Source organism: Eulemur rufifrons, chromosome 28 (genome assembly GCF_041146395.1).
Source record: "Eulemur rufifrons isolate Redbay chromosome 28, OSU_ERuf_1, whole genome shotgun sequence".
Lineage (NCBI taxonomy): Eukaryota > Metazoa > Chordata > Mammalia > Primates > Lemuridae > Eulemur > Eulemur rufifrons.
The window spans coordinates 44349331-44376987 of NC_091010.1; the positions used below are offsets into that span (position 1 = coordinate 44349331).

General features: G+C 34.8%; 1 protein-coding gene and 1 non-coding gene across 2 annotated transcripts in view; one reads left to right on the forward strand and one right to left on the reverse strand.

The window, feature by feature from the left end:
- Positions 1-27657, reverse strand: part of TM9SF3 (transmembrane 9 superfamily member 3) — a 62363-nt gene that overhangs the window by 5833 nt on the left and 28873 nt on the right. Inside the window, exons 6-14 of the mRNA XM_069459926.1 lie at positions 26268-26399; positions 24469-24635; positions 20758-20852; positions 17508-17638; positions 9212-9351; positions 8310-8378; positions 4858-5004; positions 4252-4335; positions 4059-4135 (exon numbers count right to left, since the gene is read on the reverse strand). Coding sequence (XP_069316027.1) covers positions 4059-4135; positions 4252-4335; positions 4858-5004; positions 8310-8378; positions 9212-9351; positions 17508-17638; positions 20758-20852; positions 24469-24635; positions 26268-26399 — 1042 coding nt within the window. The remainder of the gene's footprint in view (positions 1-4058; positions 4136-4251; positions 4336-4857; positions 5005-8309; positions 8379-9211; positions 9352-17507; positions 17639-20757; positions 20853-24468; positions 24636-26267; positions 26400-27657) is intronic.
- On the forward strand, positions 3761-3864 carry LOC138376713 (U6 spliceosomal RNA). The gene has a single exon (XR_011231696.1). It is a non-coding gene; the product is annotated as a U6 spliceosomal RNA (small nuclear RNA).

Consider the following 27657-nt stretch of genomic DNA (forward strand, 5'->3'; position numbering starts at 1 on the left):
AAATCTTGAGTGTGGAAAACCCTATAGGAATTTAAAAAAATAGTTTTTTAAATAAATTACAAGTGAAAAGAGAGAGAAGATCTATAGATTAAAATAGCCTTAAGAGACATTTTAGCCAAATAATGCATGGACTTTAATGCAAAAAACCATATTAAAAGAGAAGTATTAATAGTTACAGGGGGGATAAATTTGAATGCAAACTGAATATTTCATCATATTAAGGAATTATACTTATCTTTTAGAGAGATATATACTAAAATATTTGCAGTTGAAATGACATTAAGGTTTAAGATTCATGTCAGAATACAAGAGGGGTTAAGTGGGGATATAAATAAAACAAAATTGGCCATGAGTTGACAATTACTAATGCTGGGTGTTGGGTAGATGGGGGACTCACTATATATATATATTACCGTCCCATTTTTGTATATATTTGAAAATTTCCCATTTTAAATATTAAAAATACCAAAAAACCGCCCACCAAAATGACAAAGCAAACCAATTTCCATTTATTTTTGTAATGACTAGATACTTCTTTTATAATATGAAATAATGGTAATACACTTTAAAATACTGATAATGCATTTTAAAATAGTTATAAAACAATTCTTTACAGGGTAAGAGAAAAATCATTCAATTTTATAAAAATAAACCTGGGTTCTTAGAACATAAAAATATCTATAAAATTTTAATTAGCATCAAAAATTTAACTGGCATAATATAACACTAGTCCAATCACCAAATCCAATTTCCCAGACCTACAAAACACTGTTCCCTTTTGAGCAGAGATATGCTTAAAATCTAAACAGTATCAACCTAGAGAATCATTTTTCCTAATCTTATGAGTACCTGAATAATAAACTTACAAAGATATGCCTTTATAAAAATAGGACACTGAATATGCTCTCTAGAAAAATAAATATCTTAGGAATAATAGAAATGGACTTTTAAATTTATTTCTTTAAAACAAAAATGCTATGCTCATAATATCCCACCTTAACAGTCATTTAAAAAAAAAATCAATAAATATTTTTAGTTACCAACAAACATTTTAGCAACATAAAATGAGCATATATAATTTTTGTATTATGATGACATTTTAATCAGTTCCAGTCTGAACAGTTTCTCCCCCTCTCAGAATATGAAGCACTAAAGGCATATAAACCCATTAAAGAATAAATGCTGGGACACTGCCAGAACAGCAGGGAACGGTAAATGTGCCAAGATTTTCAGGCAGCAAGATGAAATTTCAACAGGAAAACCACTCAAAAAATTTAGCTGGATTCATTCCATTTTCTTTATAAATGTCAAGATGTTACCTCTCTAGGTCTTCCTAAGATCACATATACAAAAAGTTAAGTCAAGAAAAAAAATTTTAACTCCCAGCATAATCACATAATTCTATACCTCTTTGAACACTGGTGATAATTAAGAAAAACCTCAGATTAATAAAGAAGATCCCAGTGAGCAATATTCTGAAGAAAGTATGGTCAACAATACTGAAGGAACCGTCTGATTGCCTAAGAATAACAGGGACATTCCCACATGACAAAATCTAGTTTTAACCCTCAGTCCCTATTCATCTTTCCTTCAAAGTTTGTTAAGTAATTATCATAAAAAATGGCTATCACAGCAGCTATAAATAAAACATGTGACTATAATACAGAGAACTGTCTTCTCTAATAGCTTGTAGAATTAGTTTCACTACAGTCAACCTCATCTGTGTATGTGCACACATGATCACATACATGGCTTATATGAACTGAACAGGCTCTTGATGAGAAACAAAGCAATCTTGGTACCCCAAAAGTATTCACAAATGTCACACCAGGACCTAGCTTTCAACAAGATTATCCTACCTTCCTTATTCCATTGTCTGGCCTGTAGCTAAAGGAATAATAAACAGATAGATAGATAGCCAGTGGCATATAACAGAAAAAGGAGGGTCTGAATCTATCTGGACTATCCGGAAATGTTTCCGCCGTGATTAGCCCTTCAGATTTCCCTTACTCCCAGGAAGTAACAAAGGAATCAGTCTCATTTATTGAGTAGAACACTGAACTTGAAAAAAAGCAAGTTACTTGTATGAGTTTCCCTTAAGGTACCTCTGCCTGGACTTAGTGTCATGAATTGCTCTGAGGTGAAAGCACAAGGTATAGAACCCCACAGAGACTGTGCAGAAACAAAGGCACAATCCCAGAGCAGAAGGCGGCCCAAGGACTCTTAGCCCTCATCGACAGCAGCAGCAGCCAGCTCTCACGGAGCATCTACCATCTACCTGACGGTTTATCCACATTCAATCACTGAATCCTCTTCACAACCCCATGAGGTAGGTATTACTTCTATTTTGCAAAGGAGGAAAGTTGAGGGAAAAAGGTTAACCCATTAACTGCCATGAGAGTTGACTTAACCCACGCAAGTTTTGAGCCTGGGGCCTCATGAAGCATATGTAACTCACTCATCACTTTACCTTGGGAGCCGCGAGAACTATTTTTCAAGTTGCATATAACTCATTCACAGAAAACAATAAAAAATAAATTTTCCATTAAATTAGAAAGGGTCATTTTGTTTTCAAAGTTTTTATTCTATTTTCATAACAAAACACCATGGCTCCAAGGAAAAAAATTTTTTTTCTAGTGTGGCAGTCAATATGCTAAATTTGGCCAGAGTAACATGGCTATTAAATGGGGATGCCAGGATTCACACCCAGGACAGAATGACCCCAGAAGTCCCAGCCCTTTTCATTCCTCACCAGGTCTCTCCCACATAACTGGCTCTCTTATCACCTAATTACAGTCTTGGCACTACACTTGGTGCTTTACAGACATGACACTACTTCTCAACTACTCTGAAAGATATGCCCATTTTACAGATGAGAATGACACTTAGGTTAATGTGACTTCCACAGCCACAAAACAGGTGAGCAGCAGTATGGAGATTTTTTTATTTTTTAAAGACAGAGTCTGGCTCTGTCGCCCAGGCTAGAGTGCAGTGGTGTGATCATAGCTCACTGCAACCTCAAACTCCTGGGCTCTGGCGATCTTCCTGCCTCAGCCTCCCGAGTAGCGGGGACTACAGGTGCACACCACAGAGCCTGGCTAATTTTTTTTCTATTTTTTTAGTAGAGACAGGGTCTCACTCTTGCTTTAGCTGGTCTCGAACTCCTGATCTCAAACAATCCTCCTGCCTCAGCCTCCCAGAGTGCTAAGATTACAGATGTGAGCCACCGCGCCCGGCCAGTATAGAGATTTAATCCAGTGCTTTCAGGCTCTCATGTCCATTCCCTTTCCATTTATCATGATGTTTCTGAAAGTTCTCTCTTTATTTTCTAGCTATTCCACACATTCTAGGCTCTATCGTATGGTGATAACTATTACCTTTTCTTTTTAATGGAAGACTGCAACAGACCCATGAAATAGTGGCATTATCCTCATTTTACAGAGGCGTTGGAGAGCTTGGGGAACTGGATCAAGGCACAAAGAATACAAGTGGCAGAGACAGAACTTAAGCCCAGTCTGCAGACACCCAAGTATATACTCAGAACTGTGCTATCTCCTGGACACTGGCACCTTCATGAACAGCATGAGAAACTTTCAAACAGAAATCATTCCACAACACCTTAACTTGCCCACATCATGATATTTTCTGTTGAACCTGAGCTTAAAAAAGGCCAGTTCTCCAAATGAATGAGAAACTAATTGTGGTATGGAATTCTGTGCTATACAGTATTATTAGAATTTCTATAAAAACAGAAAGCAATGTGCTCGTTTTGGCAGCACATATAGAATTGGAACGATACAGAGAAGATGAGCATGGCCCCTGTGCAAGGATGACATGCAAATTTGTGAAGTGTTCCATTAAAAAAAAAAAAGGAAATTAATGAGGCGATAAATTAGGTTTGAAGGAAGAGTCAAAAGAACTGAAACCAGATTTGGGGGTTTATTTTGGTGTTCCTAATTAAACAACAGAATGGAATTTCTTAATTTCCAATTATTATATTCTTTAGATTCTAAGAAACTCAGATTTACTCATGATAGTCAAAGAATTTCCCAACTTACCACACATTATCCCCAAGGCTGTGCTAAATACCGCCATATATCCAAAGTAAAATGATGTTTGAAATAAGCCATACATCCTGAAATAAAACAAAATAACTACATATAGTATATCCATTTTTACTTTACATATAAGGCCTTAAATTTTAGTATTTAAAGGACAAATTTAGTAAAATGAGAAAATGTCTCTACTTACTTAGTTTTGAAAAAATAGTAGTAAAAGGAATACATGTAAACATAGATTGCAGTTGATGCAGCAGAGAGAAAACTTGTCCATTGCCTGGGGGAAAGAAAAGATAACTCTTTGAATGCATGGCACTGAAACAAAGATTTTAAAGCAAAAAATTTTATAAAAACATCTTTTAAAATTCTACTTATTTAAAAACCAAACACATGTATATGGTACTTAAATGTATCAATAAGGAGAGAGCCTAAGAATTGGAAGGAAAGATGCTGAATTTTGTCAGATTCTCTATTATAAGTGACCTTAAATACACCATTTCCTTTCTGAGGCTTAAGTCTCCTTGTGTTTAAAATGGAGTAATGCTTTGTAAAAATAATTCCGTATCAAGCAATTTGTAAAAATACTTCTAACATAGTACCCCTCATTAATACAAAAAATTTGAGATATGATTTTTCCTCTAAAATCTTCATTTTTATAACTGAAAAAAAATCCCTATACTATCTTAAGTAGCAAAATTTCTTTGATACAGATCTTTTACTCCTCTTGATAGACTTCAAAGCAAATCTTATTTTAAAATATTATGGACCCCAAAGTTCCTTCCCACAAATAGGTACTTACCACCTATAATCTTCTGCATTTAGTAGGAAATATGTGCATACGATGGTCACGCAAACAGTCACGATGCACAGGATCACCAGCACCAGCATCATGAAGCCATAGACATAATAGATCTTATACGCCCAGAAAGACGTGAAGATGAAATACCTAAATAAGATGCAATAAAGACAGATGTTTCTAGTCATTCAGCAACACCTTACCTTGTCTACATCATGGTATTTTCTGTTGAACCTGAGCTTATAAAAGGCCAGTTCTCCAAATGAATGAGAAACTCACTCTGCTCTTGCTTATTATCTTACATCTTCGTTCCCACTATTGTCCCAGTTGAATCTCAATATTTTTCTCTCAGGTAACTTCCAACAGTTTCCCTTACCCTTTCTCAAATCCATTAAATCCTCTAAAATTCACTCAAAAATATTTTCTTGGATAATTTTTCAAGAACGGATTCTTCAGTAGGGCATTTACCTCTAAACAAACTAAGTAAATTAGAAGCTTAAAGGAGTAAAATATAGAAAAGAACAAATGAAAATAGCTGAAAATCCATATTTGTAAAATAAAGTCAATTCCCTTATTCTTTCATTGTTTTGTAGATACAACACTATTCAAGCAATGTATTTTGTATTTTATAAAACACCCTATTAAATAAAAAAATAAGTTTGATAGAGTAATAATTTATAAAATTGGGAAAAGAGAATTAGGAAAGGAAAGCCTAAAGAAGATTCACATTGTCTTCAGAGTACAGTGAACTGCATTAAGATTTTTCATTAAGAAAAAGACCCTTTACCCTAAATCTGTTACTAAGTCATCAAGTTATAACAGAGCCTTCCTGCCTATTCTTTTTTTTTCTCTTCTGCTTGTTAATTCATTTATTCATCATTCATTCTTTCAACAAATATTTACCGAGCCCCCAACACGCCTGAGGAAAAGAATGAGAACAAAACTGAAGACAACGAAGTCTCTACTCTTCAAGATCACTGGCTGGTGGGGAAACACAGTGAAGGATTATGATATGCTGCAATATGTCACCAATGCACTTAAGAGGGGCAACTTCCTGTTTTGGGTGGATGTAGCTTTGGGGGGAAGGTAATGAGAAGAATCAGATAAGCCATGTGGGGGGCAAAGGGAGCTACAAGAATGTTTCAGGAACGGGAACAGCAAAGGCAAAGGTTAGCAAATAAGAGAATTCACTGCATTTTGAAAAACTCAAAGTAATTCAATATGGCTAGCACTTTATATGAGGGGGCAAGAACTAGGATACCAAGTTGGAGAAGTGAATAGGCCAGTTCTTATTACAAAGGTCCTTAATGACCACATTATGAAGTTGGGACCTCATTTCAATGAAAATGAGAAGTCTTTAGCAAAGAAGTGACATGATCAGACTGATAACTTAAAAAGATCACTTTGATTACCAGGAGGAGAATGAGTTTCAGGGTGATCAAAACACAGAGAAGTTAAAGAAACAACAGCTATACATGTATGGAACACAGTGCCTCAGAAAGCAGGAAGATGTGATCCAGAAGTATTGGGGATAAGGGCAGAAGACAAAAAGCAGTCACAGGTGAGTCAGGGTGAGGACACAAAGCAGAGTAGAACTATAGAAGAAGTTCCTCAACTGGCTTTATTAATGCATGAGTTAGTTACACAGTGACACACACTCCAATCCCTCTCTAAGGTACTAATGCCCACAGCACGCTTGGAGCTGGTAGGTGACAACGAGGAGTTGGCCCATATCTACTTATGTCAGTTGTACTTGTTAGTGTAATTATACTAAATTGACTAAATTAAATGTTATATAAACCAATAAACATGGGCATAAAAAGGATATGTGGTTTCTATGAAAATTATGTTGAGGCTGGTCTGAAGGTAGTGAGTTATCTCACTTGATTGTTCACAGTCAGTTACAGATTGAACTCCTTGTTCTACTACTTTCCCCCCTCCTCACTACTGCACTTGACTAGTCTAAAAAAAAAAAAAATTATGTTGAATGCTTTGGAAATATTCGATAAAGAGTCGCTTAAAAAAAGTTATAAAATTAGATATGGGTGAGATAGTCATAAAAGCCTGGGGGACAAATGTACAAATCTAGAAGGATTCTGCACTGAGAATGCTTCAGACAGGTCTTTATGTTCTTGCTCCATTTAAATTGGCTTTAAATGGTTGAAAAACACAGAAGCTGTATCATGAATGTCAAAAGAAAAACAATGGAAACTCCAATCAGTAGATACAAATCAAAGACAAGACTTTGACTCTGTATTGGAAAAAAAAAAAAAAAAAAAAAAATCAGGCCAGGCACAGTGGCTCATGCCTGTAATACCAGGACTCTGGGAGGATCACTGAGACCAGAAGTTCAAGACAAGCCTGGACAACATAGCAAGACCTGTCCCTACAAAAAATGTAAAAAAAAAATTGGCCAGGAAGGGTAGCATATGCCTTTACTCCCAGCTACTCAGGAGGCTGCCGCAGGAAGATCACTTGAGCACAGGAATTCGAGGTTACAGTGAGCTGTGATCACACCACAGCATTCTAGCCTGGGTGACAAAGAAAGACCCTGCCTCTAAAAAATAAAAATAAAAATAAATCAGTGAAGAGTGTACATTTAGTTGTTTTAAAATAAAATATGTCTGTATCATTTTAAATAATTCCCTTACATGAGCCAACTTCTTCATTAATTAACTACCAAATCTAATCATGTCTATTAAGGAGGGTCCTACTGCACAGAAGAGAATCAGCAGGGGGGCATCTGGAGACACATAAGGGTATTTTGAGTTGTCACAATGATTGGTACTTTGGGGCAGGAGCCAAGGGTATATGACTGCAGGACCTGAGAAAGTCCTATACAAAGAATTGTCTTGCCTAAAATAACCAGAGCATTCCCATCAAGGGACACTGGACACCAGTTGAGAAAAGAAAGGCTTATATTTTGCAGTGGTGACAAACAATGCAGATATAAAGCATGCTGAGTGGGCACAAGGTGGCATACCTCCCCCACCCCACACACGTACACACTTCCCAGCACTCCTGCAGGCCTCTATGGAAGGAACCTAGGAATGCCTACACATCAAAAGATGTCAGGGCCTAGACTGACTAGTAGGTAATGGTTTACCTAGTTCCTTGGGTCCTCAGGAATATTCAATACCATAAAACCCACTAATTCCTGACATCATGCATATCATTTTAGCATACATATGCTTTTAATTTCTAAGACCTCCTATTAGGTGAAAGAGGTCTAGAATATAATACAAAAAAGTATAAACTTCACCCGAATATTTGAGAATAGAGCTGACAACTACCTTTATGTAGCTTATGTAAACCCCTTTCTGGAAGCCATGGAATTAACAGACTATCTCTATTAGATGTTTTCCCATCTGATGATTCTATATCTACCCTAACTCCTAAATTCTCTTATTATAATCAAATCTCTCAAAACATAAATACATTATAAAAAAACTTACATTTCAATAAAGATTGAGCCAAAAGGTAAAATTCCTCCCAGGCAAACAATAACTGCAGGCTCCATGAACCTGAAAAATATTAAAATTAGTAGTAAACTTCTAATATGATTTTCATTTATATTATATAAATCCTGATAATAGAAAGCAGATGCTTGATACTTAAAAAATCACCTCCAAAGCATAGAAACAAACCAGTAAAAAGAAAAGCCAGAACCCAAAGAGGTTCAATATATAGGTGGGACTTCAAATTATCCATAGGTTATAATGAATATTCTTTCCAGAATCAAAGGCTAAAACAAGTATTTGAGGAACAGAAATTATTGACACCGGCAAAACTCAAGAAAGACTCTTAAGGATTTACTCCTGTTTTAACATCCCTCAATAACTTTTAAGAACTCTATAGGCATTTACTCACAGAAAGCCAAAGGGAAAGAAAAAGAGTCTTGAGACCCCTATCTGAAATAATGTTTCCCAAATTGTGGCCTTGGCATCTCTTTGCTCTCTCTCTCTCCAGTGTAAAAGCAGCCACAGATAAATGTAAATAAACGGGCATGGCTGAGCTCCAACAAAATTTTATTTCCAATAGGCAGCAGAATTGGCCTGCAGGCTTAATAAAACTGTTTGCAGCTTTAGTCCCCAGCCCCACCCACCTCTATACACCAAGGTTCTTATCAAAGCATCTGACCTATCTGTAAGTGGCACAACATTCAGAAAGTGAAATAAGGATATAATTTATTACTACTAATAATAATGTAAGTTAAAGGAAAAGTTAAAATGAACAAATTCTTAAGCTCAAACTTAGGAGTCATTCTTATCAATACACACCAATTCTAAAGCTACAATAGCCTTAAGAACTCATATATTATGAGAAACAATCACATAAGATTTAGCATTCTCTTTACCATTTTTTCTCCGGGATAGGACGAGGCACAGCATTGACACGACAAGGGAAGTTGGGCTGACCTGACAGATTTCGGCCAAGTATTGTACCAACAAGATTTAGAGGAAGAATAACAAAAAAACAGATGCAACAAACGGCCACCTGTAAATTAAGTAAAAATGTGTGATTACTCGGAGAACAGTAACATTAATAAAACAAAAAAAAGGGACACAAAGATTTAAACACAATTTGATCACAAAAGAAAATGTTTAAGTTCAATATGGATTAAAATTGTACAAGATGAAAAAGATGGTGCTTTAAAATATACGAAGTGAACTAACACAAACTGAACTATTTCCTATCCACGTTAGTTGCCCTACTTTTCCTATTCTTCCATACGGTCTCTGCTATAGTCCTTTTTTCTCTTCTTGCACTTTCAGCTGTCATGCTTTTAACATCTTTCCCTTACGTTTCATCATTATAACCAACTTCTTTATTTGACTATACTTTCTTGAGTTCCTAATATGCCCAAGGAGCTTTATATGTATTATCTCCCTATTTTACAGATGAAGAAAATGAGACTCAGAGAAGCTAAGTAACTTCCCGTGATCACATAGCTAGCAGGTAGGCAGACTAAAATTTCAATTCAGATCTGCCGGCCTCAAAGCCCATGATCTTTTTTTCTTTTCTAAACTGCCTTGGAGTCCTAACAATAGAAGCATATCTCTACCTATATGTGTCATTACTAAAATAGTACAAACATTCTTCTGCCCATTAGTAATTCAAAGTCTAAAGTTACACAGAAGACCATACAGAGATTCTAGAACTGGCCAGGCGCGGTGGCTCACGCCTGTAATCCTAGCACTCTGGGAGGCCGAGGCGGGTGGATCGCTCGAGGTCAGGAGTTCAAGACCAGCCTGAGCAAGAGCAAGACCCCATCTCTACTAAAAATAGAAAGAAATTATCTGGCCAACTAAAATATATACATAGAAAAAAAAAAATTAGCCGGGCATAGTGGCACATGCCTGTAGTCCCAGCTACTTGGGAGCCTGAGGCAGTAGGATCGCTTGAGCCCAGGAGTTTGAGGTTGCTGTGAGCTAGGCTGACACCACGGCACTCTAGCCCAGGCAACAGAGTGAGACTCTGTCTCAAAAAAAAAAAAAAAAAAAAGAGAGAGAGATTCTAGAACCAAAGTCACCAATCAGAAAAATATTTATTTTTGTGATTTATTTATTTATTTATTTTTTTTTTTGGTAAAACCTGAGTACGCAATGACACACACTCATGCTCTTTTCTGGCCAGCATCTAGTTAAGTTCACTTCACTCTGAACTTCTGTAAAATGGAGAACTCAATCACCTCTAAGATCTCTTTCATTACACATTTTGGCGTTCTAAAAGAAAATAAAAGTGAGAGAAACGCTGAATGAAACTTGTGAAGACATTGAGAGAAATGAAGAGGTATGGGGTACAAAATCCACAGGACTGCATGAGAAGAATCTCTTTTACAGCAACATTCGTGAAAACTATCTCTTCATTACAGAGAGTGTGTGTGTGTGTGTGTGTATGTGTGTGTTTAACCAAGCCAACAGGTATCATTGTCTTCCCTTCAGATAAAACATAAATGTGTGAGAGTTATGAGAGTCCTATAATCCCATTTTAAAGATCAGACTTAAGGAAACTCAGTTTATTTGTGTCTCTGTTTAGGCCTATGAATAATATGAATTTATGCTCATATTATTATACAAAATGTGAAAAATAAGCAGGTGTCTTTAAGCTCTTTAAATATAATATACTGTGAATTCTATATATGTCTCATACATATGGGGAGGAGAAATTCTCAATTTCTGCTTTTCCAGCAATCCCATTATTGGGCATCTACCCAAAGGAACAAAAGTCATTCTATGACAAAGACACCTGTACCCGAATGTTTATAGCAGCACAATTCACAATCGCAAGTGGAAACAACCCAAATGCCCAGCAATTCATGAATGATTGCTTTCTTAATTACTACAAGGCTCATAAACTATAACACATTGTAATTAAGACCTATGTATTTTTCCCTGATTTTACCAGAACTCTAACTTCAAATAAAAATTTAAGAGAAACTGAAGAAAACATCTCTATGTGGAAACACACGGTCTAGAAGAATGGTTTCAAACTGTTCCACAGAACTCTCAGGTCCTGCTCAAGAGCTTCAGGAATTCCACAAGTATTTGATTTGAATATCCTTTTGAAAATAGTTTTTAAAAAATATTTTAACTGTAATAAAAAATACACAGATTCAAATGAGTTCTATACCAAATATCAATACATTATGATAGCCAGGTTAACTCATTTTCATGCAAACCTCCGAATACAGTTTCTCCTGCTATCTTTGTATATACAGTTTAACTGAATGAAAGGGGTCATTCATTAGGAAGGTTGGTAATGCTACATGGGTTCTTTTGTTCTACCTTCCCTTCCCCCATCCCAATTCAGGCCTGCTACATATTTACTCAATAAAAGTTAAGCAAGCAAAGGTACTAGTATAGCACATGTGTGTCGTAGGCAATTGAGTGGCCAGTGAAGTGAGGGCACATCTTGCCTTCTGTGCCCATAACAGCCAATTAAGGAACCCACAGTCTCATCAAGATATTATCAACTATTTAGCATTTATTTAAAATTTTTCCCCTTTTCTTGTTTGACTTTTTTATACATGATTAAAAAAATATGAGCAGTTTGTCAGAAATTGTTAGTGATTAAACTGTGAAACCAATTCCCTACTCCTTTATGTTCAAGTTCTGGATGAGTTTACTTGATGAATACTCTTAAATTGCAAGACAAGCTATTAAAAAACAAATCACATGGAACTAACTCATTTGTGAAGTCAGGATTTTCCTCAGTACTGATATTCAACCAAATAAATTGGTTGCTAAAGAAGGTATAACTGTAATTCATATCCCTTGGTATTAGATTTGCATTCATCACAACTTTATTGCTCTTACTAAATGCAAAGGGTTAAAATATTGAATTTGCAAAATATATTTGTACTAACAGAATCATGCTTTTATCTGTTTCCTAGGTTTGCATCTACATTAAAGTTTCATTTTAAAATAAAATTTAGCAGCTAAGAGTGTCTAATACACTGGAGAAAACTCTGGAACTCAAACTAATACAAGGCTCTCCCCTAGCTATTACTCACGGACCAGAGGAGAGTGAAAGCAGGCAGTGGGGGAGAAGACAGACTTTCTCCACGTTGAGAGCCTCGCTGGTCCATAACAAGAAAACATCAGGAACAAGTATTGCCTGTCAGTACTTAACACCCCAGAGATCTACCAACTGGTCAACTCTTCTCAATCTCATTTATAAACCAAGAATGTGGCTACTACTTATTCTATCTTTGCTTCCAGACTGGCCTTTTAGAAAATCTGTGGTATGAATGGGATGGAAAGGGAAAAAGTAGCCTAAGATGGGCTATTTTGGAATGCTAATGGGCAAGAAATTTATTTAGGATAATAGATGGTAATTGTAAGGATTCTTAGGAAATATATCATCTTGTCAGCCATTATGTTTAAGTATTTCTTCAACACCTGCTTACAATAGATAATTTCTACTATCCCTTTTTAAACTCAGACATTTTATGACTTTATGTCTCTATTAAAAAGTATTCAGCCTCAATTCAAGCATTTCAACAACAGGATATACTAATCAGGGCATTGCTAACTCAAATACAAATGCATCTAAGAAGCCTATCTAATTTATCCAGATATTTTCAACATATTAATACATAACTCACTCTTCTGTTTCCATTGGGTACTTCAATACTATACTAGAAAAAACACTGATTGATTCTATGTAGCTAGCATTATCCTGATACCAAAACCAGAAAAAAAGGCACTATAAGAAAACTACAGACCAGTATCTCTTATAAACATAGATGCAAAACAACAAATTTTAGCAAATGGGATCTAAAAATATATAAAATGGATAATACATCATGACAAAGTAAGGTTCATCAAAGGAACGTAAGACTGATTTAAGATTAGAAAATCAATGCTATTCACCATATTAATCAGACTAAAAAAGAAAAATCATAGATCATGTGAAAAGATGCAGAAAAAGGTGTGGCAAGAACCAACATTCATTCCCACTTAAAAAAAAAAACAAACTACAAATAGAAGGGAATTTTATCAACCTGATGAAGGGCATCTACAAAAAAAAAAAACTACAGCTAACGTTTTACTTAATGGCATAAGATTAAAATGCTTTCCTCCTAAGATTGGGAACAATGCAAGGATGTCTGCTGTCACCACTTCTATTCAACATTGTACTGGAGGTTTCAGCCAGTGCAATAAGGCAAGAAAAAGAAATAAAAAGCATACAGATCAGAAAGGAGAGTAAAACTGTCTTTATTCATAGATAATTTGATAATCTATGTTAAAAAAAATTCTATGTAAAAATCTACAATCAAGCAGCTAGAAAAAGTGGATTTAGCAAGGTTGTAGGATGCAAAGCCAATATCTAAAAACCAATTCTTTTTCTATACACAGTTGAACCTGAACAACCCAGGTTTGAATTGCACAAATCCACTTATACTTGAATTTTCTTCTGCCTATGCCACCCCTTAGACAGCAAGACTGATTCCTTCTCTTCCTTAGCCTACTCAATGTGAAGACAATGAGGATAAAGACCTTTTGATAATCCACTTCCACTTAATGAATAGTCAACATATTTTCTCTTCCTTACAATTTTCTTTTCTTCTTTTTTTAAGAGACAGAGTCTCTCTACATTGCCCAGGCTGGAGTGCAGTGGCTATTTACAGGTACAATCATAGGGCACTATAACCTCAAACTCCTGGGCTCAAGTGATCCTCCTGCCTCAGTCTCCCAAATGTGCCACCATGCCTGGCTAACTTTATGATTTTCTTAATAACATTTCCTTTTCTCTAGTTTACCTTATTATAAGAATACAGTATATAATACACATACAAAATATGTGTTAATCGACTGTTTATGTTATCAGTAAGGTTCCAGTCAACAGTACCCTTATTAGTAGTTAAGACTTTAGGGAGTCAAAAGTCATATGCAGATTTTCAACTGCACAGGGGCAAAGATCAGCACCCCAATCTCCATGTTGTTCAAGGGTCAACTGTACAGTCATGTGCTGCATAATGACATTTTGGTCAATGATGGACCACATATACAGTGGTGGTCCCATAAAATTATAATAGTGTATTTTTACTGTACCTTTTTTATTTAGATTATGTTTACAGATATACAAATTCTTACCACTGTATTACAACTGCCTACAGAATTCAGTATAACAATATGCTGTACAAATTTGTAGCCTTGGAGCAACAAGCTATATACCACATTACAGCCTAGGTGTGTGGGCAGCTATATCATCTAGGTTTGTGTAAGTACACTCTATGATGTTCACACAATGGTGAAATTGCCTAACGACATATTTCTCAGAACATGTCCCTGTCATTAAGCGACACATGACTATATTAACAATAAACAATCATTATTTGAAATTTTAAAAATATCATTTACAATCAACATAAATACTACAAAATACTTCAGGACAAATTCAACAAAAGATGTACAAAATCTGAACACTAAAATCTATAAAATGTTACTAGAAAAATTAAAGATACCTAAGTAAGTTGAGAGTTATACTGTGCTCAAGAATCAAAAGACTCAATATTGTTAAGATGTCAGTTCTTCCCAAATTGAGCTATAGATTTAATGCAATCCAAACAAAATCCCAGCAGATATGTTGTAGAAACTGACAAGCTGTTTCTAAATTTTATATAGAAATGCAAAGGATATAAAAGAGCTAAAACAACTTTGAAAAAGAACTGATTTCAAGACTGATAAAGGAACAGTAATCAAGGCATGTGGTACTGGCATAAAAATAAGACAAAGCGATCTATGAAATGAGAAAATCCAGAAATAAATCCACACATATATGACTGGTTATCAAAAAAGGTGCTAAGGTAACTCAACAGAATAAGGATCATTTTTTCAACAAATGGTGCTGGAACAACTGAATAGTCACATGCAAAACCAAACAAAGCAAAAAACCCCTTGACCCTTTCACACTATATATAAAATTAATCAAAAATGGATCATAGACCTAAATTTAAATGCTAAAATTACAAAATTTCCAGAAGGCTGCATACAAGGAAAGCTTGGTGATTTTTGATTTGGCAAAAGACTTCTTCAATAGGCTGGAAAAAGCACAAAATATAAAAGAAAAAATATAACAATAAATTGGACTTCAAAATTACTAACTTTGCCCTTCAAGAGATACTGTTTAGGAAATGAAAAGACAAGCCACAAAATAAGAGTATACACTCACAAAATACATATAATAGAGACAAAGGACTTTTATTTGCAGTATTTAAAGAACTCTTACTACTCATTAAGAAGATAACCTATTAAAAATAGGCAAAAAATGTGAAAATTCATTAAAGAAGATATATAGATAGAAAATAAGCAAACAAAAAGATCTTTAACATGATTAATCATTAGGGAAATGCAAATTAAAACCAAGAGACACCACTATCACACTTACTAGAATGGATAAAATTTTAAGAACTGACCATATCAAGTGCTGACAGTGGTATGGAGCAACTGAAATTCTCATACAATGCTGGTGGGCATATAGAATGTCAAAAGGACTCTGGAAAAGTTTAGCAGTTTCCTGAAAACTTAAACTATCATATGACCCATCCATTCTACTCCTAGTTATTTATCCAAGAGAAATGAAAACATATGGTCACATAAAGACTTGTGCATGAATACTCATAGCAGCTTAGGTAATAGAGTTCTCTAACATTATTTTTTATAGATCTTTATTATTCTTTCACACTTGTATACTGAGAACATAATATTGCAGGAGCCTGCTAAGTACGAACAATTAGTTTTCATTCACTAATGATCAATTTTATAAATCTTCTCTTGTTCAGCATAGTTTATTATATTTTAATAATTAGCAACATTAAATTATCTAAAGACAAATTATATTGAATGTGAACATTTAAAACTTCACTTATAAAGTGGTAAAATTTATAATTTTAATGAGACAAAGCAACTTTGAAATACCATTTTCACCAATATAAAATTCAGAACTTTCTGAGAAAAATTATAACAGAAATCAGAATTTTAATTTTTAAAGCACTATGAAAATAATTTATTTAGCAGATGATCTTTAAGAAGTAAACTTGACACACTATATGTATTTTCTGATGGCCTGGAACTACTATGAAGCAAATTCTTTTCCATTGTGATGTAATTAATTACTTTCCCCTTTCCTGGCCATTATCACTTACTTTGGCTTGAAAAAAGAAATTTCAATTTTGAAGCAAGTTTCAAAATATTTCTAGATGAAAAGTATTAAAGATTTAGTAAAAAAGTATATTCAACATGTCTTTGAAAAACCTGGACTGTAAAACAATCAGTTATCTGGAATTTCTGTGAAACCATTTGATAACTCCTATATAGTAGAAAGAAAACCCAAACAAGATTAAAACTCAGAAAAAGATGTGGGTTCTAGTTGCAGTTCTACCATTAACTATCTGTATGACTTTGACCAAGTTATTTAGCTCTTCTAAAAGCAATAACCACCCTGCAACTTTCATACATGTGCATATGTATATGCATGTGTGCACAAGTGTTCATTAAGATTGCAGGCTAGCCTAGTCCTAAACCTGTTTCTAGTAAAAAGGTAGTAAGAGAAAGAATTGGGAGACTGTGGGTTAACTCTATAAAGCACCATTATACCTGTATTCTAGTTTTAATATATTTAAATAATTTAAAACATTTCAAAATTACAGGTAAGATATGTGAAAGGATTTTAATATCTACAGCAATAAATATTAATATTAATGTAAATGCTTAGTGAGGTTCTAAAAATAATATGTTAATAAAAAAAGGTGTTATGGAGAAGCTTTACTTCCTACCACTGCACTCATCTATAACCTTAAAACACCTATGTTTCTTGATGTGTCATTATTCCTTCTCTAAAATATATTCACCAGTTCCTCCCATCTCTGATAATAAGCTATAGTGCTCTCTTTTATATTTAAATTCAGCCTTTCACGTTATTGGATTACAGAATCAAGAAAAAAAAAGGGCAACTATAGGTCTAAACTTAAGCAAACTTTATGGAGGTAACAACAGTAGTTTTCTCCTCACCTAACTTTCCAGGACTGAGTAAGGACTGGCTAAAACTATCAAAACACCTAATAAGAGGTACTTTGGAGAGACTGCAGGACTCATATCAGAATGTTTATACTTATTCAGTTTAAAAGCAAGATTCAAACAACTTACCATTGTTCCAAAAGGAATGGCTCTTGAAGCATGGTAATAAATGGCTATAAAATTGATGAAGAAGGCAGTGCCACACACCATAGCTGGGATAAGGAATGCCCCAATAAACATCTGCTTTATCCATCTCCTTCCTGACAGAGAAAGGAAACTATAAAAACCAGAGCTAGATAGATACGCATGTATTAATGTTCAAAATATAATTATATAGCATCAAATTATTTAAGATTTTAATACAGAGATCATGAAATTCAACATCCTAATAATTGCTTCCAAAAAATTGCTAATAAAGACCGGCCCAGCTCTTCAATATGTATATGAGAAACATAGCTTTTGAAGTGGGTGTACTGAAAAAGAGCAGTGACCTGTAGTAAGATACTCTCACGTTTGTCTCAATTCTGCCACTGAACTGCTGTGAACTTTGGTTAAGCCACTCAATCTCTCTGGGCTACAAGTTGGCCTAGACAGAGATTTCCAAACTACTGCTTAGAGTTCTACAGCTTCCTGATGTGCCCATGAAGTCACTGGTGAATGAAAATCCCAGGTCCTCTAACACTGCTTCAACCAGAACAATTCCATTTTCAACAGCTATACACACTGGAGTTTCATGTAAGCTTTCATTTGAAAAAAGGGTTACATGGCTTAAAAAAAATAAAAAAAAAAAAAGTCTAAAAACTCCTAGGTTAAATAGTCTCTAAATTTACTTGTAGTTCTAAAATTATTATAAATACATATTAAATGTATTTCTATATTTGAAAAGCAAGAAACAACAGAACATGTTTTGTGAGTTCTCCCTCAGCAATGAGAACTACAGATTTATAAGTTTTACTATTTCTTTATATCTCTGTATATTGTCAACATTCTATACAGTGAATATTTATTATTTAAATAATCAAGGGAAGAAATTTTTTAACTTTATAATCAAAAATATTAAATCATGCTCATATCGACCAGGAAAGCAACAGGGAGCTGTCTTTCTAATACAGCAGAGTGTATAAGCCAGCAGACAACATCTTCATATAGCTTAGGAACAGAGTGTAAATATTTAACATTGGATCACTATTAAAGTTCAACTCCATACACATAAGCCACAGGGAACCAAATAGGATATGCTACAGGAAAGACAAGCAATACTCTCAATGTTGTTTTCTTCTATATAAAGTTCTTTTTAAACAACTGTCTCACAGAATTACTACCCCAAATTGTAACATTTCTCCTGAAAAACTCCTTGATTCTGAGCTTTCTCCTCTATTTCATTTTTTTTTTATGTAAGTTTCAAAAATCTCTCTTTTTCAACTAATACCTAGCATTTAAACAGTAACACAAAAAGGATGACAACTAATTAAAATTAAGTATTTCTTCTATTTAATTCCAACAACTTTCTAGAATTTTCTTTTCTTGTACTTTCCATTAGCTTCTCAGATTCATGCATGTATTAATAAAACTTATTCAACTCTATTTCTCTCTTTCCTTCCAACAGTCAAAAAGAATCCCACATGCATTCCACTGGGTACAAGCAGTAGCCCAGGCATCTGCGTTGTGGTGCTTTCTACTGCTCCCCACACCGTTGGAGACTCTGGTTAAGTTCCAGGATACTGCCGGCTTCAAACTGGGTCTAGAGCATTATTCAGTGTACTGAGGACAGTGTGAAGACCTTGAGCTTCACTGTAGTTCAAATCCTGAGATAACTGAAAAATTCTTGATTTCCTGGGTAGATCTCTAAATTAATCTGGCTTTTAGGGATTGTTCAGACAAAATATCAGGACACTATCAGACCTCCTCAGTAAACTATCAATCAAAACATAATCTTTAGATTATACTTTGTAAGATGTGATACTCCTAGACCTGAGCCTGAACTCTGTCAGCTTTCAAGAATAAGCATAGTAAACGAAAGTTTGGCTGGGTGTCCTTAACTTGCAATCAGACTCAAAGCAAATTCATGTCCAAGTGTAAATAAATTTCCTGTCTTAAATAAATTTTTGGGAATCATAAACTAAACATTTTTAGCCTGGTTTCCAGGTCAAATTCAAAGTAGAAGTTGCCTTGGGTATCCTTACCTCCTTAGGATATAATCCTAAATGATAGGACTCATTTCCCATATCTGGAGGCAAGATTTAGAGACCTGAACACCTAACTTAAATAGTCAGGAATCTATAATGATACTCCCTCAGGCAATCCAAAGAATTACCTATATTGAAGGTACAGAGCACATTAAGTCAAGTAGAACCAATAAAAAAAGCAAAGGAAAACCAGGATATCCTGAGGGAATTTTAAATGATCCTATGCTCTGATGTCCTATAACCATCTCTCTAGTATACTAAAGGTGGCAGGATTTCCTAATGCTGGCATTGCTTACCTTGCTTAGGATGGGGTGTGAAAATCACAACTTTATCCTTGGAAATATGATTGTAAGGTCTTTCAATAACCCTTCATTCATAAACTAAAATATGCAAATCTACTATCACATTTTTCTAAACCTATTAGAAAACGAAGATTACAGGGAAAACAAAGGACCTCTGAATATCAAAGCAGAACACCAAGGAGCAGCACCCTTGTATCATCCATGTATTATTTCCATCATTTCCAGGTCACACTAGCAAAGGAGCAAGGGGGTATTTAAGATGAAGTGCTCTTAAAGCAAGAGATTGTGACACTGAGTAACAGAAATCTTTGCAAAGGGTCCTTTGATAAATATTTAAGGGTCAAGAGAAATAATCAGCTCTCCTTCCTATTCTCCTTCCACTGTCCAGAAACCTTACCCATAGGCCACTAAACATGCCTTTGCATTTGTCTATAAACCTATACTCTGTGCAGAGGCCTTACATCAGCAGTCCCCAATCAAGGACTGGTTTCATGGAACACAGTTTTTCCACAGATGGTGGCGGGGGGGGGGGGGGGGGGGGGGTTGGGGCCCAGGGGTTGGAGACTGCAGCCTTTACATGGATCACATCTACAGCTAGGTACCTCAAAGCAAATAATATCAATAACTTAAATGTACTCTCCTACACGTTTCTCAGGGCTAATTTCACAGTGGACAATGGAGATGATCTATTAATTATTCATAATTTTAGGGAATAAAATTCGAGGATTCCAAAAATCAAGATAGAACACATAATAATGAGTTTGTTAGAGATTATGTGAAATGGGACAACAAAGGAGTTTACGATGGCTTTACTGCCCATTTTAAGTTCCAAATACCTCATAGTATAATATTGGTATCTATAATTAAAAACACAAAGTGGTAATAAGTTACCTCCTTGTCTAGCATACAGACTTCCTCCAAAATAACCATTCACTGGAGATGTAGCAGCATAGACAAATATGGCTGTACTGAGCATTGATCCCCTCCTAAAAAGGCGAAACAACATATAAGATCAAATAAAACCAATAATTTAAAGAAAACATCATATAGTCTACCACATTAGCATTAGTTTAATTTCAAAGATAAATTTAACTGAAATACAAAAATATCACATCCTGAACTACCAAAAAAAAAAAAAAAATCTCAAAAGCTTCTCAAGTGAATGAATTTATAGTTACAACTGCACTTCTTGATACCAGGCTGATACTAATTTTTTTAAACCTGCAGTTAAATTTCATAATATATTCTAAACATATACTTTACACCTCTTTGGCAAAAATATTAAAAGCTGGCACCAAAACTGTTTTTGCAACTCTGTAAACCAACCCAATGATATCGAACAGGATATTCATCTATTAGGAAAAAAGACAAGAATAGTCCTTTTCATAACTTGATTCAACTGCTCATGATTCTTGCCTGCTAAAAGAAATAAAATGCAAGTGGTATAACTTATATTAAATGCTATTATTTTAAATGGTATAGCACTGAGACTTTCCCTATTTAGTCTCCCTTGTACTGTTAAAAATGATTTTTAAAAAACCTATAGGTCTACAAGTCAGCATTAACTCAGATTGACAATTCCTAACCTCCTCCTCCAATAATATCTAAGGAATTCGGACCAACCCTCCTCTGGACTAAAACTGGAAAAAATATTTTTTAAAATGCCTAACTGCAAAGAGAAATATTAAAATGATAAATGACAGTATCATTTGCCATAATATAGAAGTATACTTAACTCACTACATAGTTCAACTTACTAGTCTTAAAATATGTAGCACTCCTCTGCTCAAATACCTATGCTCACTTTCTTAAAGTAGATAAATAATAGTGAAAACACTGTAGTATTTCACTTCTATCAATATATAGCTAAATACAAATGTAATCTGAGAATTTGTCATTTCCAAGTTTAAAAGAGCATGGGTATAAAAGTCAATCAGTTTTAAAAACCAAATTTGTTTTTTCAAGAACCCAATTAAACACTGCAAGTACTAATTTATTCCTTTTAGACTATCATTAACAAATTTGACCCGTTCTCCGTTTATAATGGGTGTTAAGGCTGACACAGGCCTAACAATGCTGAAGACAGAAAGGCTGCTTTCAGTGTAAGACCAGTCTAATACTAGCCAGAAGTTTCTAATATCAGAAGACAGGGTTCAAATAGGCTGCCCATGGAACTGAGAGTGCAAAATGACTACGAGGTATTTAAGCCTGCAGTCCCCAGAGACATTTCCACCAAATCAAAGTGTGAGTATCCATCAGAACTCTAAAAATCAGATATAACCTCTACCTCTTTGTTCATAAACATTCCCCACCACTACCACCAAACAATCCAATTTCATCTACATTGAAAAATCTGCTGATGGAGGGACCCTGTCCTTCCTATTCACCTCTCCAAGACTGGAGGGAGGAACATTTAAGGAGCTGTTTTGCCTACACTTGCCACTACCTTGCCACACCCCAATGAAAGCTTCAGAGTAGTGGCAGCAGCAGTGTTAACAGGCTTAATTACCGTTACCTTCTCAAACTCTATGCCTTCTCAAGAGTTCATATCACAGATTAACAGGCATCCACACTGATACTGATCCTCCACTGACAGCCTCAAAATATTTTTTCCTTTCTGATTGCTACGGTGACCCCAGAGGCAAAGTAATTTCATGTTACATTATCTGCTCTTTAGTCTTTAGAATCCTTCCTAACCTGGATTCATCCCAATTTTATGTACAAATTTTTCATTTTCTCACCACTTTGTTTTGTTATTATTACTATTTTCATTTCCAAACATAGCAAATTAAGAAAAGAGTTCTGGAGTAAGACTTCTTAAGTTCAAATCCTAGTTTATTAACACCCTTTACTCACAGCTGTGTGATCTCAATCAGATTACTTAACCTCTCTGAGCTTTAACTTTCCTCATCTGTAGAACGGAGATAATAACAGTTCCTTCACCATCTGATTGAAGGGTGACATGAAGATTAAAGGATCTAATGTGTGTAAATCACCTAACATGGAACCTCAATAATGTTAGCCACTTTTATGTCACAGTAATTACTGCTTTAGTACTTATCATATAAATAATTATGTTCACTTCAAATAAACACAACAAAGAACAACCATTGATAATGATACGCTAAAATAACAAGGCATGGCTTGCCTGCTAATACCACGTATTAGAGTCGTTTCTTATTTCTAAAAGTTGAAGAGCTTCTACATTTAAAAAATGAGTTGCCAAAATTTTAAAACTAACATTTTGAAAAGGAACAAAGCAAATACTTGGATTCTAGGAGAGGTTACCTTCTAGTCACTCAGAAGACTGTGACAAAATAGTGTCAATTCAGTAGTGATGAATTTAATCCAGTATTTAATGTAAGGCACAACTTCTTGACAGATTTGAAATGCTGTTGTTTTATATTCGGGATTCAGTTTATCTAAAATATACCCTAAAATTCACCAACTGCTCACCAAAACTCTCAAGTTTAGGTTTAAATTAATTATTTTAAAGCTTATGTGGTACATGAATTGCAAAGGTTACGTTAAGGAAACATAACAGAAACTACAGAGAAATAGCTTTGCTGGTTATACATAAGCACTTCAGTTCAACAAGCATTAACTGAGTACCTTCCATGTACAAAGCTCTTTATGCAGGTACTTTGAAAATTCAAAGATAAGTTAAGACTCAGTCTTTACTCTCAAAGAAATTTTATCTAGCAGAGGAAACAACTATTTAATATATAGTTAAATATTTACCATATAACTAAAGAGCTATTCTTTCAGCAAGAACTTATTGCTTGTCCACAAAATGTCAGGATATATAGGGAAGAATGCATTATTAAATGAAATAGAGGTATGAAATGTAACTGGAGACAAGTATCATTCTGATTGAGGACTTCAGGGGCAGCATCTGAAATGCCTGAATTATAACCACTACCCCGCAGGCACCAGAGTGTGTCTGCTTCATAAAGGTTGTTATGGGACCACTCGATAGGGACTTGAGATCTTTTGTGAATATATAACTTTTTCTTATAATCCAGAGAACTCAAATCAAGAATTTCTTGCAAATGGTTTTGTTTGCAAAGAAAACAATGTAGCAAAAACCAGGTAAAGGTAAGATACTGATCCAGGACTTTTTTTTTTAAAGTCACCCAATTATTTTTCTAACCTACTTCATGTGACTTTCCCATTACTTTTTTACTATTCTTTACAATCTATTCTGTAGAGGTCTCCCAGTTTTAGAGGTATATGTAAAGTAGTAATTTAGTAACTGCAAAATCCTTGTACTTCTTAGGAAGCTCCCTATTGGGTCTCCAACTTAAAAAAAAAATGCCTATTCACTTTGTCGAACAGTTCTGGATTGAAAATAACCTCTACTCGTACCTCTAACTAAATATAACCTTTGTAACCAACCAAAATGTTCATTAATACTAGTAAATTTTAGCATGTAACAGAAAAAATACTTTAGGTGAAGATTATTATTTGTCAGCATTAATGACATTTACCATAAATTCTAAGATAACTGAAATAAGCAAATATTTAATTATGATTGACTTAAATGGTTCCAATGATTTAAACTATTCCAGAACAAAAAAGTAATGAAGTACAGGCACTTACTCTGTATATAAATCTTCTATCATTGCAACTATAATAACGATGAGAGACACAGCAAATATCTGGCAGCCAGAACCAACGAGAGAGGAAAATATCAGTGGGTGGCTGGATGGTCTAAACACATCTCCATGCACCTGCTTCCATCCATATTCATCTCCTAGGTCTCTATCCTATATGCAAATATTATGTATAGAGAAAAGCAAATCATTTGGAATCAAATTAAAATACAGTGGAAAGGCAAAAAATTACACTTGTAAGTTCCCTTCTTCCAAATTTATAGCTAAAAAGGTCCAAAATATTAAGAAAAGACACTTCAAATTTAAAATATTCATTGCCTTAGTAACTTACAATATTAAAATGTTGAGGTTCACAAAGTTGACTCCTAGTTGTGTCCAGAGACTCTCAAATAATGGAAAAAGAAAATGTTTGGGAGCAAAAAGAAATGGTCAAATTGGGAGAACAGTGCACTGACTCTCTTAATGTTACTTTCAGACCCTATTCTTGACATTCACATCCTGACTGTGGCTCATATACAACCAGGGGCCAGGCAGAAAGCAAAAGAGAAGAGTATCAAAACCAGTACTAAATGCCGTAAAAATGCAGAAATGTCTTTCATAAGCTAGAATATACGAAAACATATTGGGAAAATATTGCATATGGATGTTTTTATTTAACTGTCTATGGCATTTTTTTAAAAGAATTCAATTTTTACTTTTCAATCTGAGTAAGCAAATGTTCCTTAAACTGTTTCTACAACAGTTTAACAGTTTCTAAAACAATGTTTTTTAAGGAATAGCAGCCCTTCAAGATAATCTGTTTTGGGGGAAAATCCAGGTCAGATATGTTTAAGAAGCACTGAATATTTTATCTATTCCTGATACTTCACAACAAACTTCAGCATATTAAAATTTAAAATTTTAAACTGTTTCCACCAAATCTATTTAATTATGGAGGATACCTACACAAAATGACCATTAACATTCTATAGAACACACTTTTGTTCTACGATTTAGTAAAAGAACTCAGAAAATTTTGTAAACCTTTACATTTTTATTAAATGTAAAATAATCTTTCCACCTACTCCTTGAATTTTATGTAATATTTAACAGTATTAGAAAGTTACCAATACAGATTTATAACCTCTCAGCTGCAATTCTGAAATAAAAATTTTGTTTCTTTAAGGATATGTCAAACATTCTTATGTTTGACATATCCTTAAATGGTGGCAAAACTTGTTCTGAAATAACAAGAGGCTATTTACACAGTTTATTTACCCCACTTAGGGTGAACATTCATGTGTTTTGATTTAAAAAAAAAAAAAAAAAAGTTAATATATTTGATGACAGGGTATGGTCCCAGACTACAATGAGAGTTTTACACCTCTCTAAAACCTAAAAATTTTTCTGGGACGGGCCCAGTGGCTCATGCCTGTAATCCCAGTGCTTTGGGGGTTGAAGCAGAAGGATCACTTGAGGCCAGGAGTTAGAGACTAGCCTGGGCAACATAGTGAGACCCTGTCTCTACAAAAAATTTTTTAAAAATTAGTTGGGTGCAGTGTGGCTCAAGCCCGTAGTTCCAGCTACTCAGGAGGCTGAGGTTACAGTGAGCTATGACCACACCACTGTACTCCTCCAGCCTGGCTGACAAAGTGAGATCTTGTCTCTTAACAAAACACCTAAAAATTCTGAAAACTCACCTGGCCTCAATGATTACAGATAAGAAACTGTGACCTACATTCCAACATTCAAAATAACACTGAGTTAAATTGTTTTTATAAATATAATGTAAAAATGTTTGCTCACCATGTCATCCATTTCTTCTTCTTTACTGTACCGGGCATAATCTTTTCTTAAAGTTCTCATTAAGATCATTGAAACCAAGCCCACCAAAAAGATCACCATCATGAAGGAGTTGAAAATTGAAAACCAGTGAATCTAAAGTAACAGAAAATAAAATGTTACCAACATGACCTATCAGTCACAAAATTCGTAAGTTTCATGACAACAACTAGAGGCTAATGCAAAAAATATATAGTCTTTTAAAATCTTTTAGATAAAAGTCCACACTTAAGACTCTTTGGGGATGAGTATTCATTATGCTAAAAGAAGGGCTTTCTTAACAGTAAGATTCCATACATTGAAAACATGCTATTATTTACACAGATTTTCAAGATCAAATTTATTGTACAAATAAAGTATAATTTGGCTATATGACATATACTATTCAATATCATGAAAAAACATGGGCTTTGGAGTCAAATACGCCTGGATTTAACCCAGGCTCTACCAATTTCTAGCTGGGTGATATCAGTTTTCTCATTTAAAAAATGGAGGAAATAATACTTACGTTGTGATTTATAAGGTTTAATAATATCTACAATTTGCTTTCACCCACATATCAGTCACACCATTATGTCCAGGTTCTGTTCATAACCACAAGGTGCTGTGTCTCTGAGTGCATCCCAGAACTCAGTGCATCTCACTTGGCATTGCTCAGTGATTCCTTTATTTATATTTTAAATCCCAAAAAGGTCCTTAAGGACAGTTCCAAAATCTCTCCTCTCTCTTGAAGGCCTCAATGCCACCCTTTCTCCTGCCTTCACTTAGGTAGGTGATCCTGTCTTCCACCATCCATGAGGATACAACCTTTCTACATTTGCCCTCCTGGCCCTTCACTCCTCCTGTCAATCTCCTAGAAGCTGTTTCCCCCTGAACTCAACCTTGTCACTAGGCTGCAGATCTCATTCATTCTTTGAGGTGTTTTGTTCTGCTGTACTTTTGCACCCCTAACCCTCCACCTTTCACCAACATTAGCAATCTCCAAAGATCCTCGTCTATAATGGTATCTACTCCCTGGGGTTATCATAAGGTTTAAACAAGATAATAAAAGTAAAGCATATAATATATGGCACATCTAAACACCAAATAAAAATTAAGTTATTATTAGTACTATTATATTCTTTTAAAGTGCTTCTTTCATTTTTGTCCCCTCATTCTTGATCTTCTCACTTCCCTTTCAATGCCTATACTTTTCAAATGAGACTATATGTTCCATTTCTTCCCTCCCTTCCTTGAAAACACAATATGATCTCACCGTTGCCCCACAAAATTTCTCTCAAAGGAATGAACTTCTGAACAGATTCAGTGGTCAATTATCTGCCTCATTCTCCTTGATCTCTGCCACATCTGACCT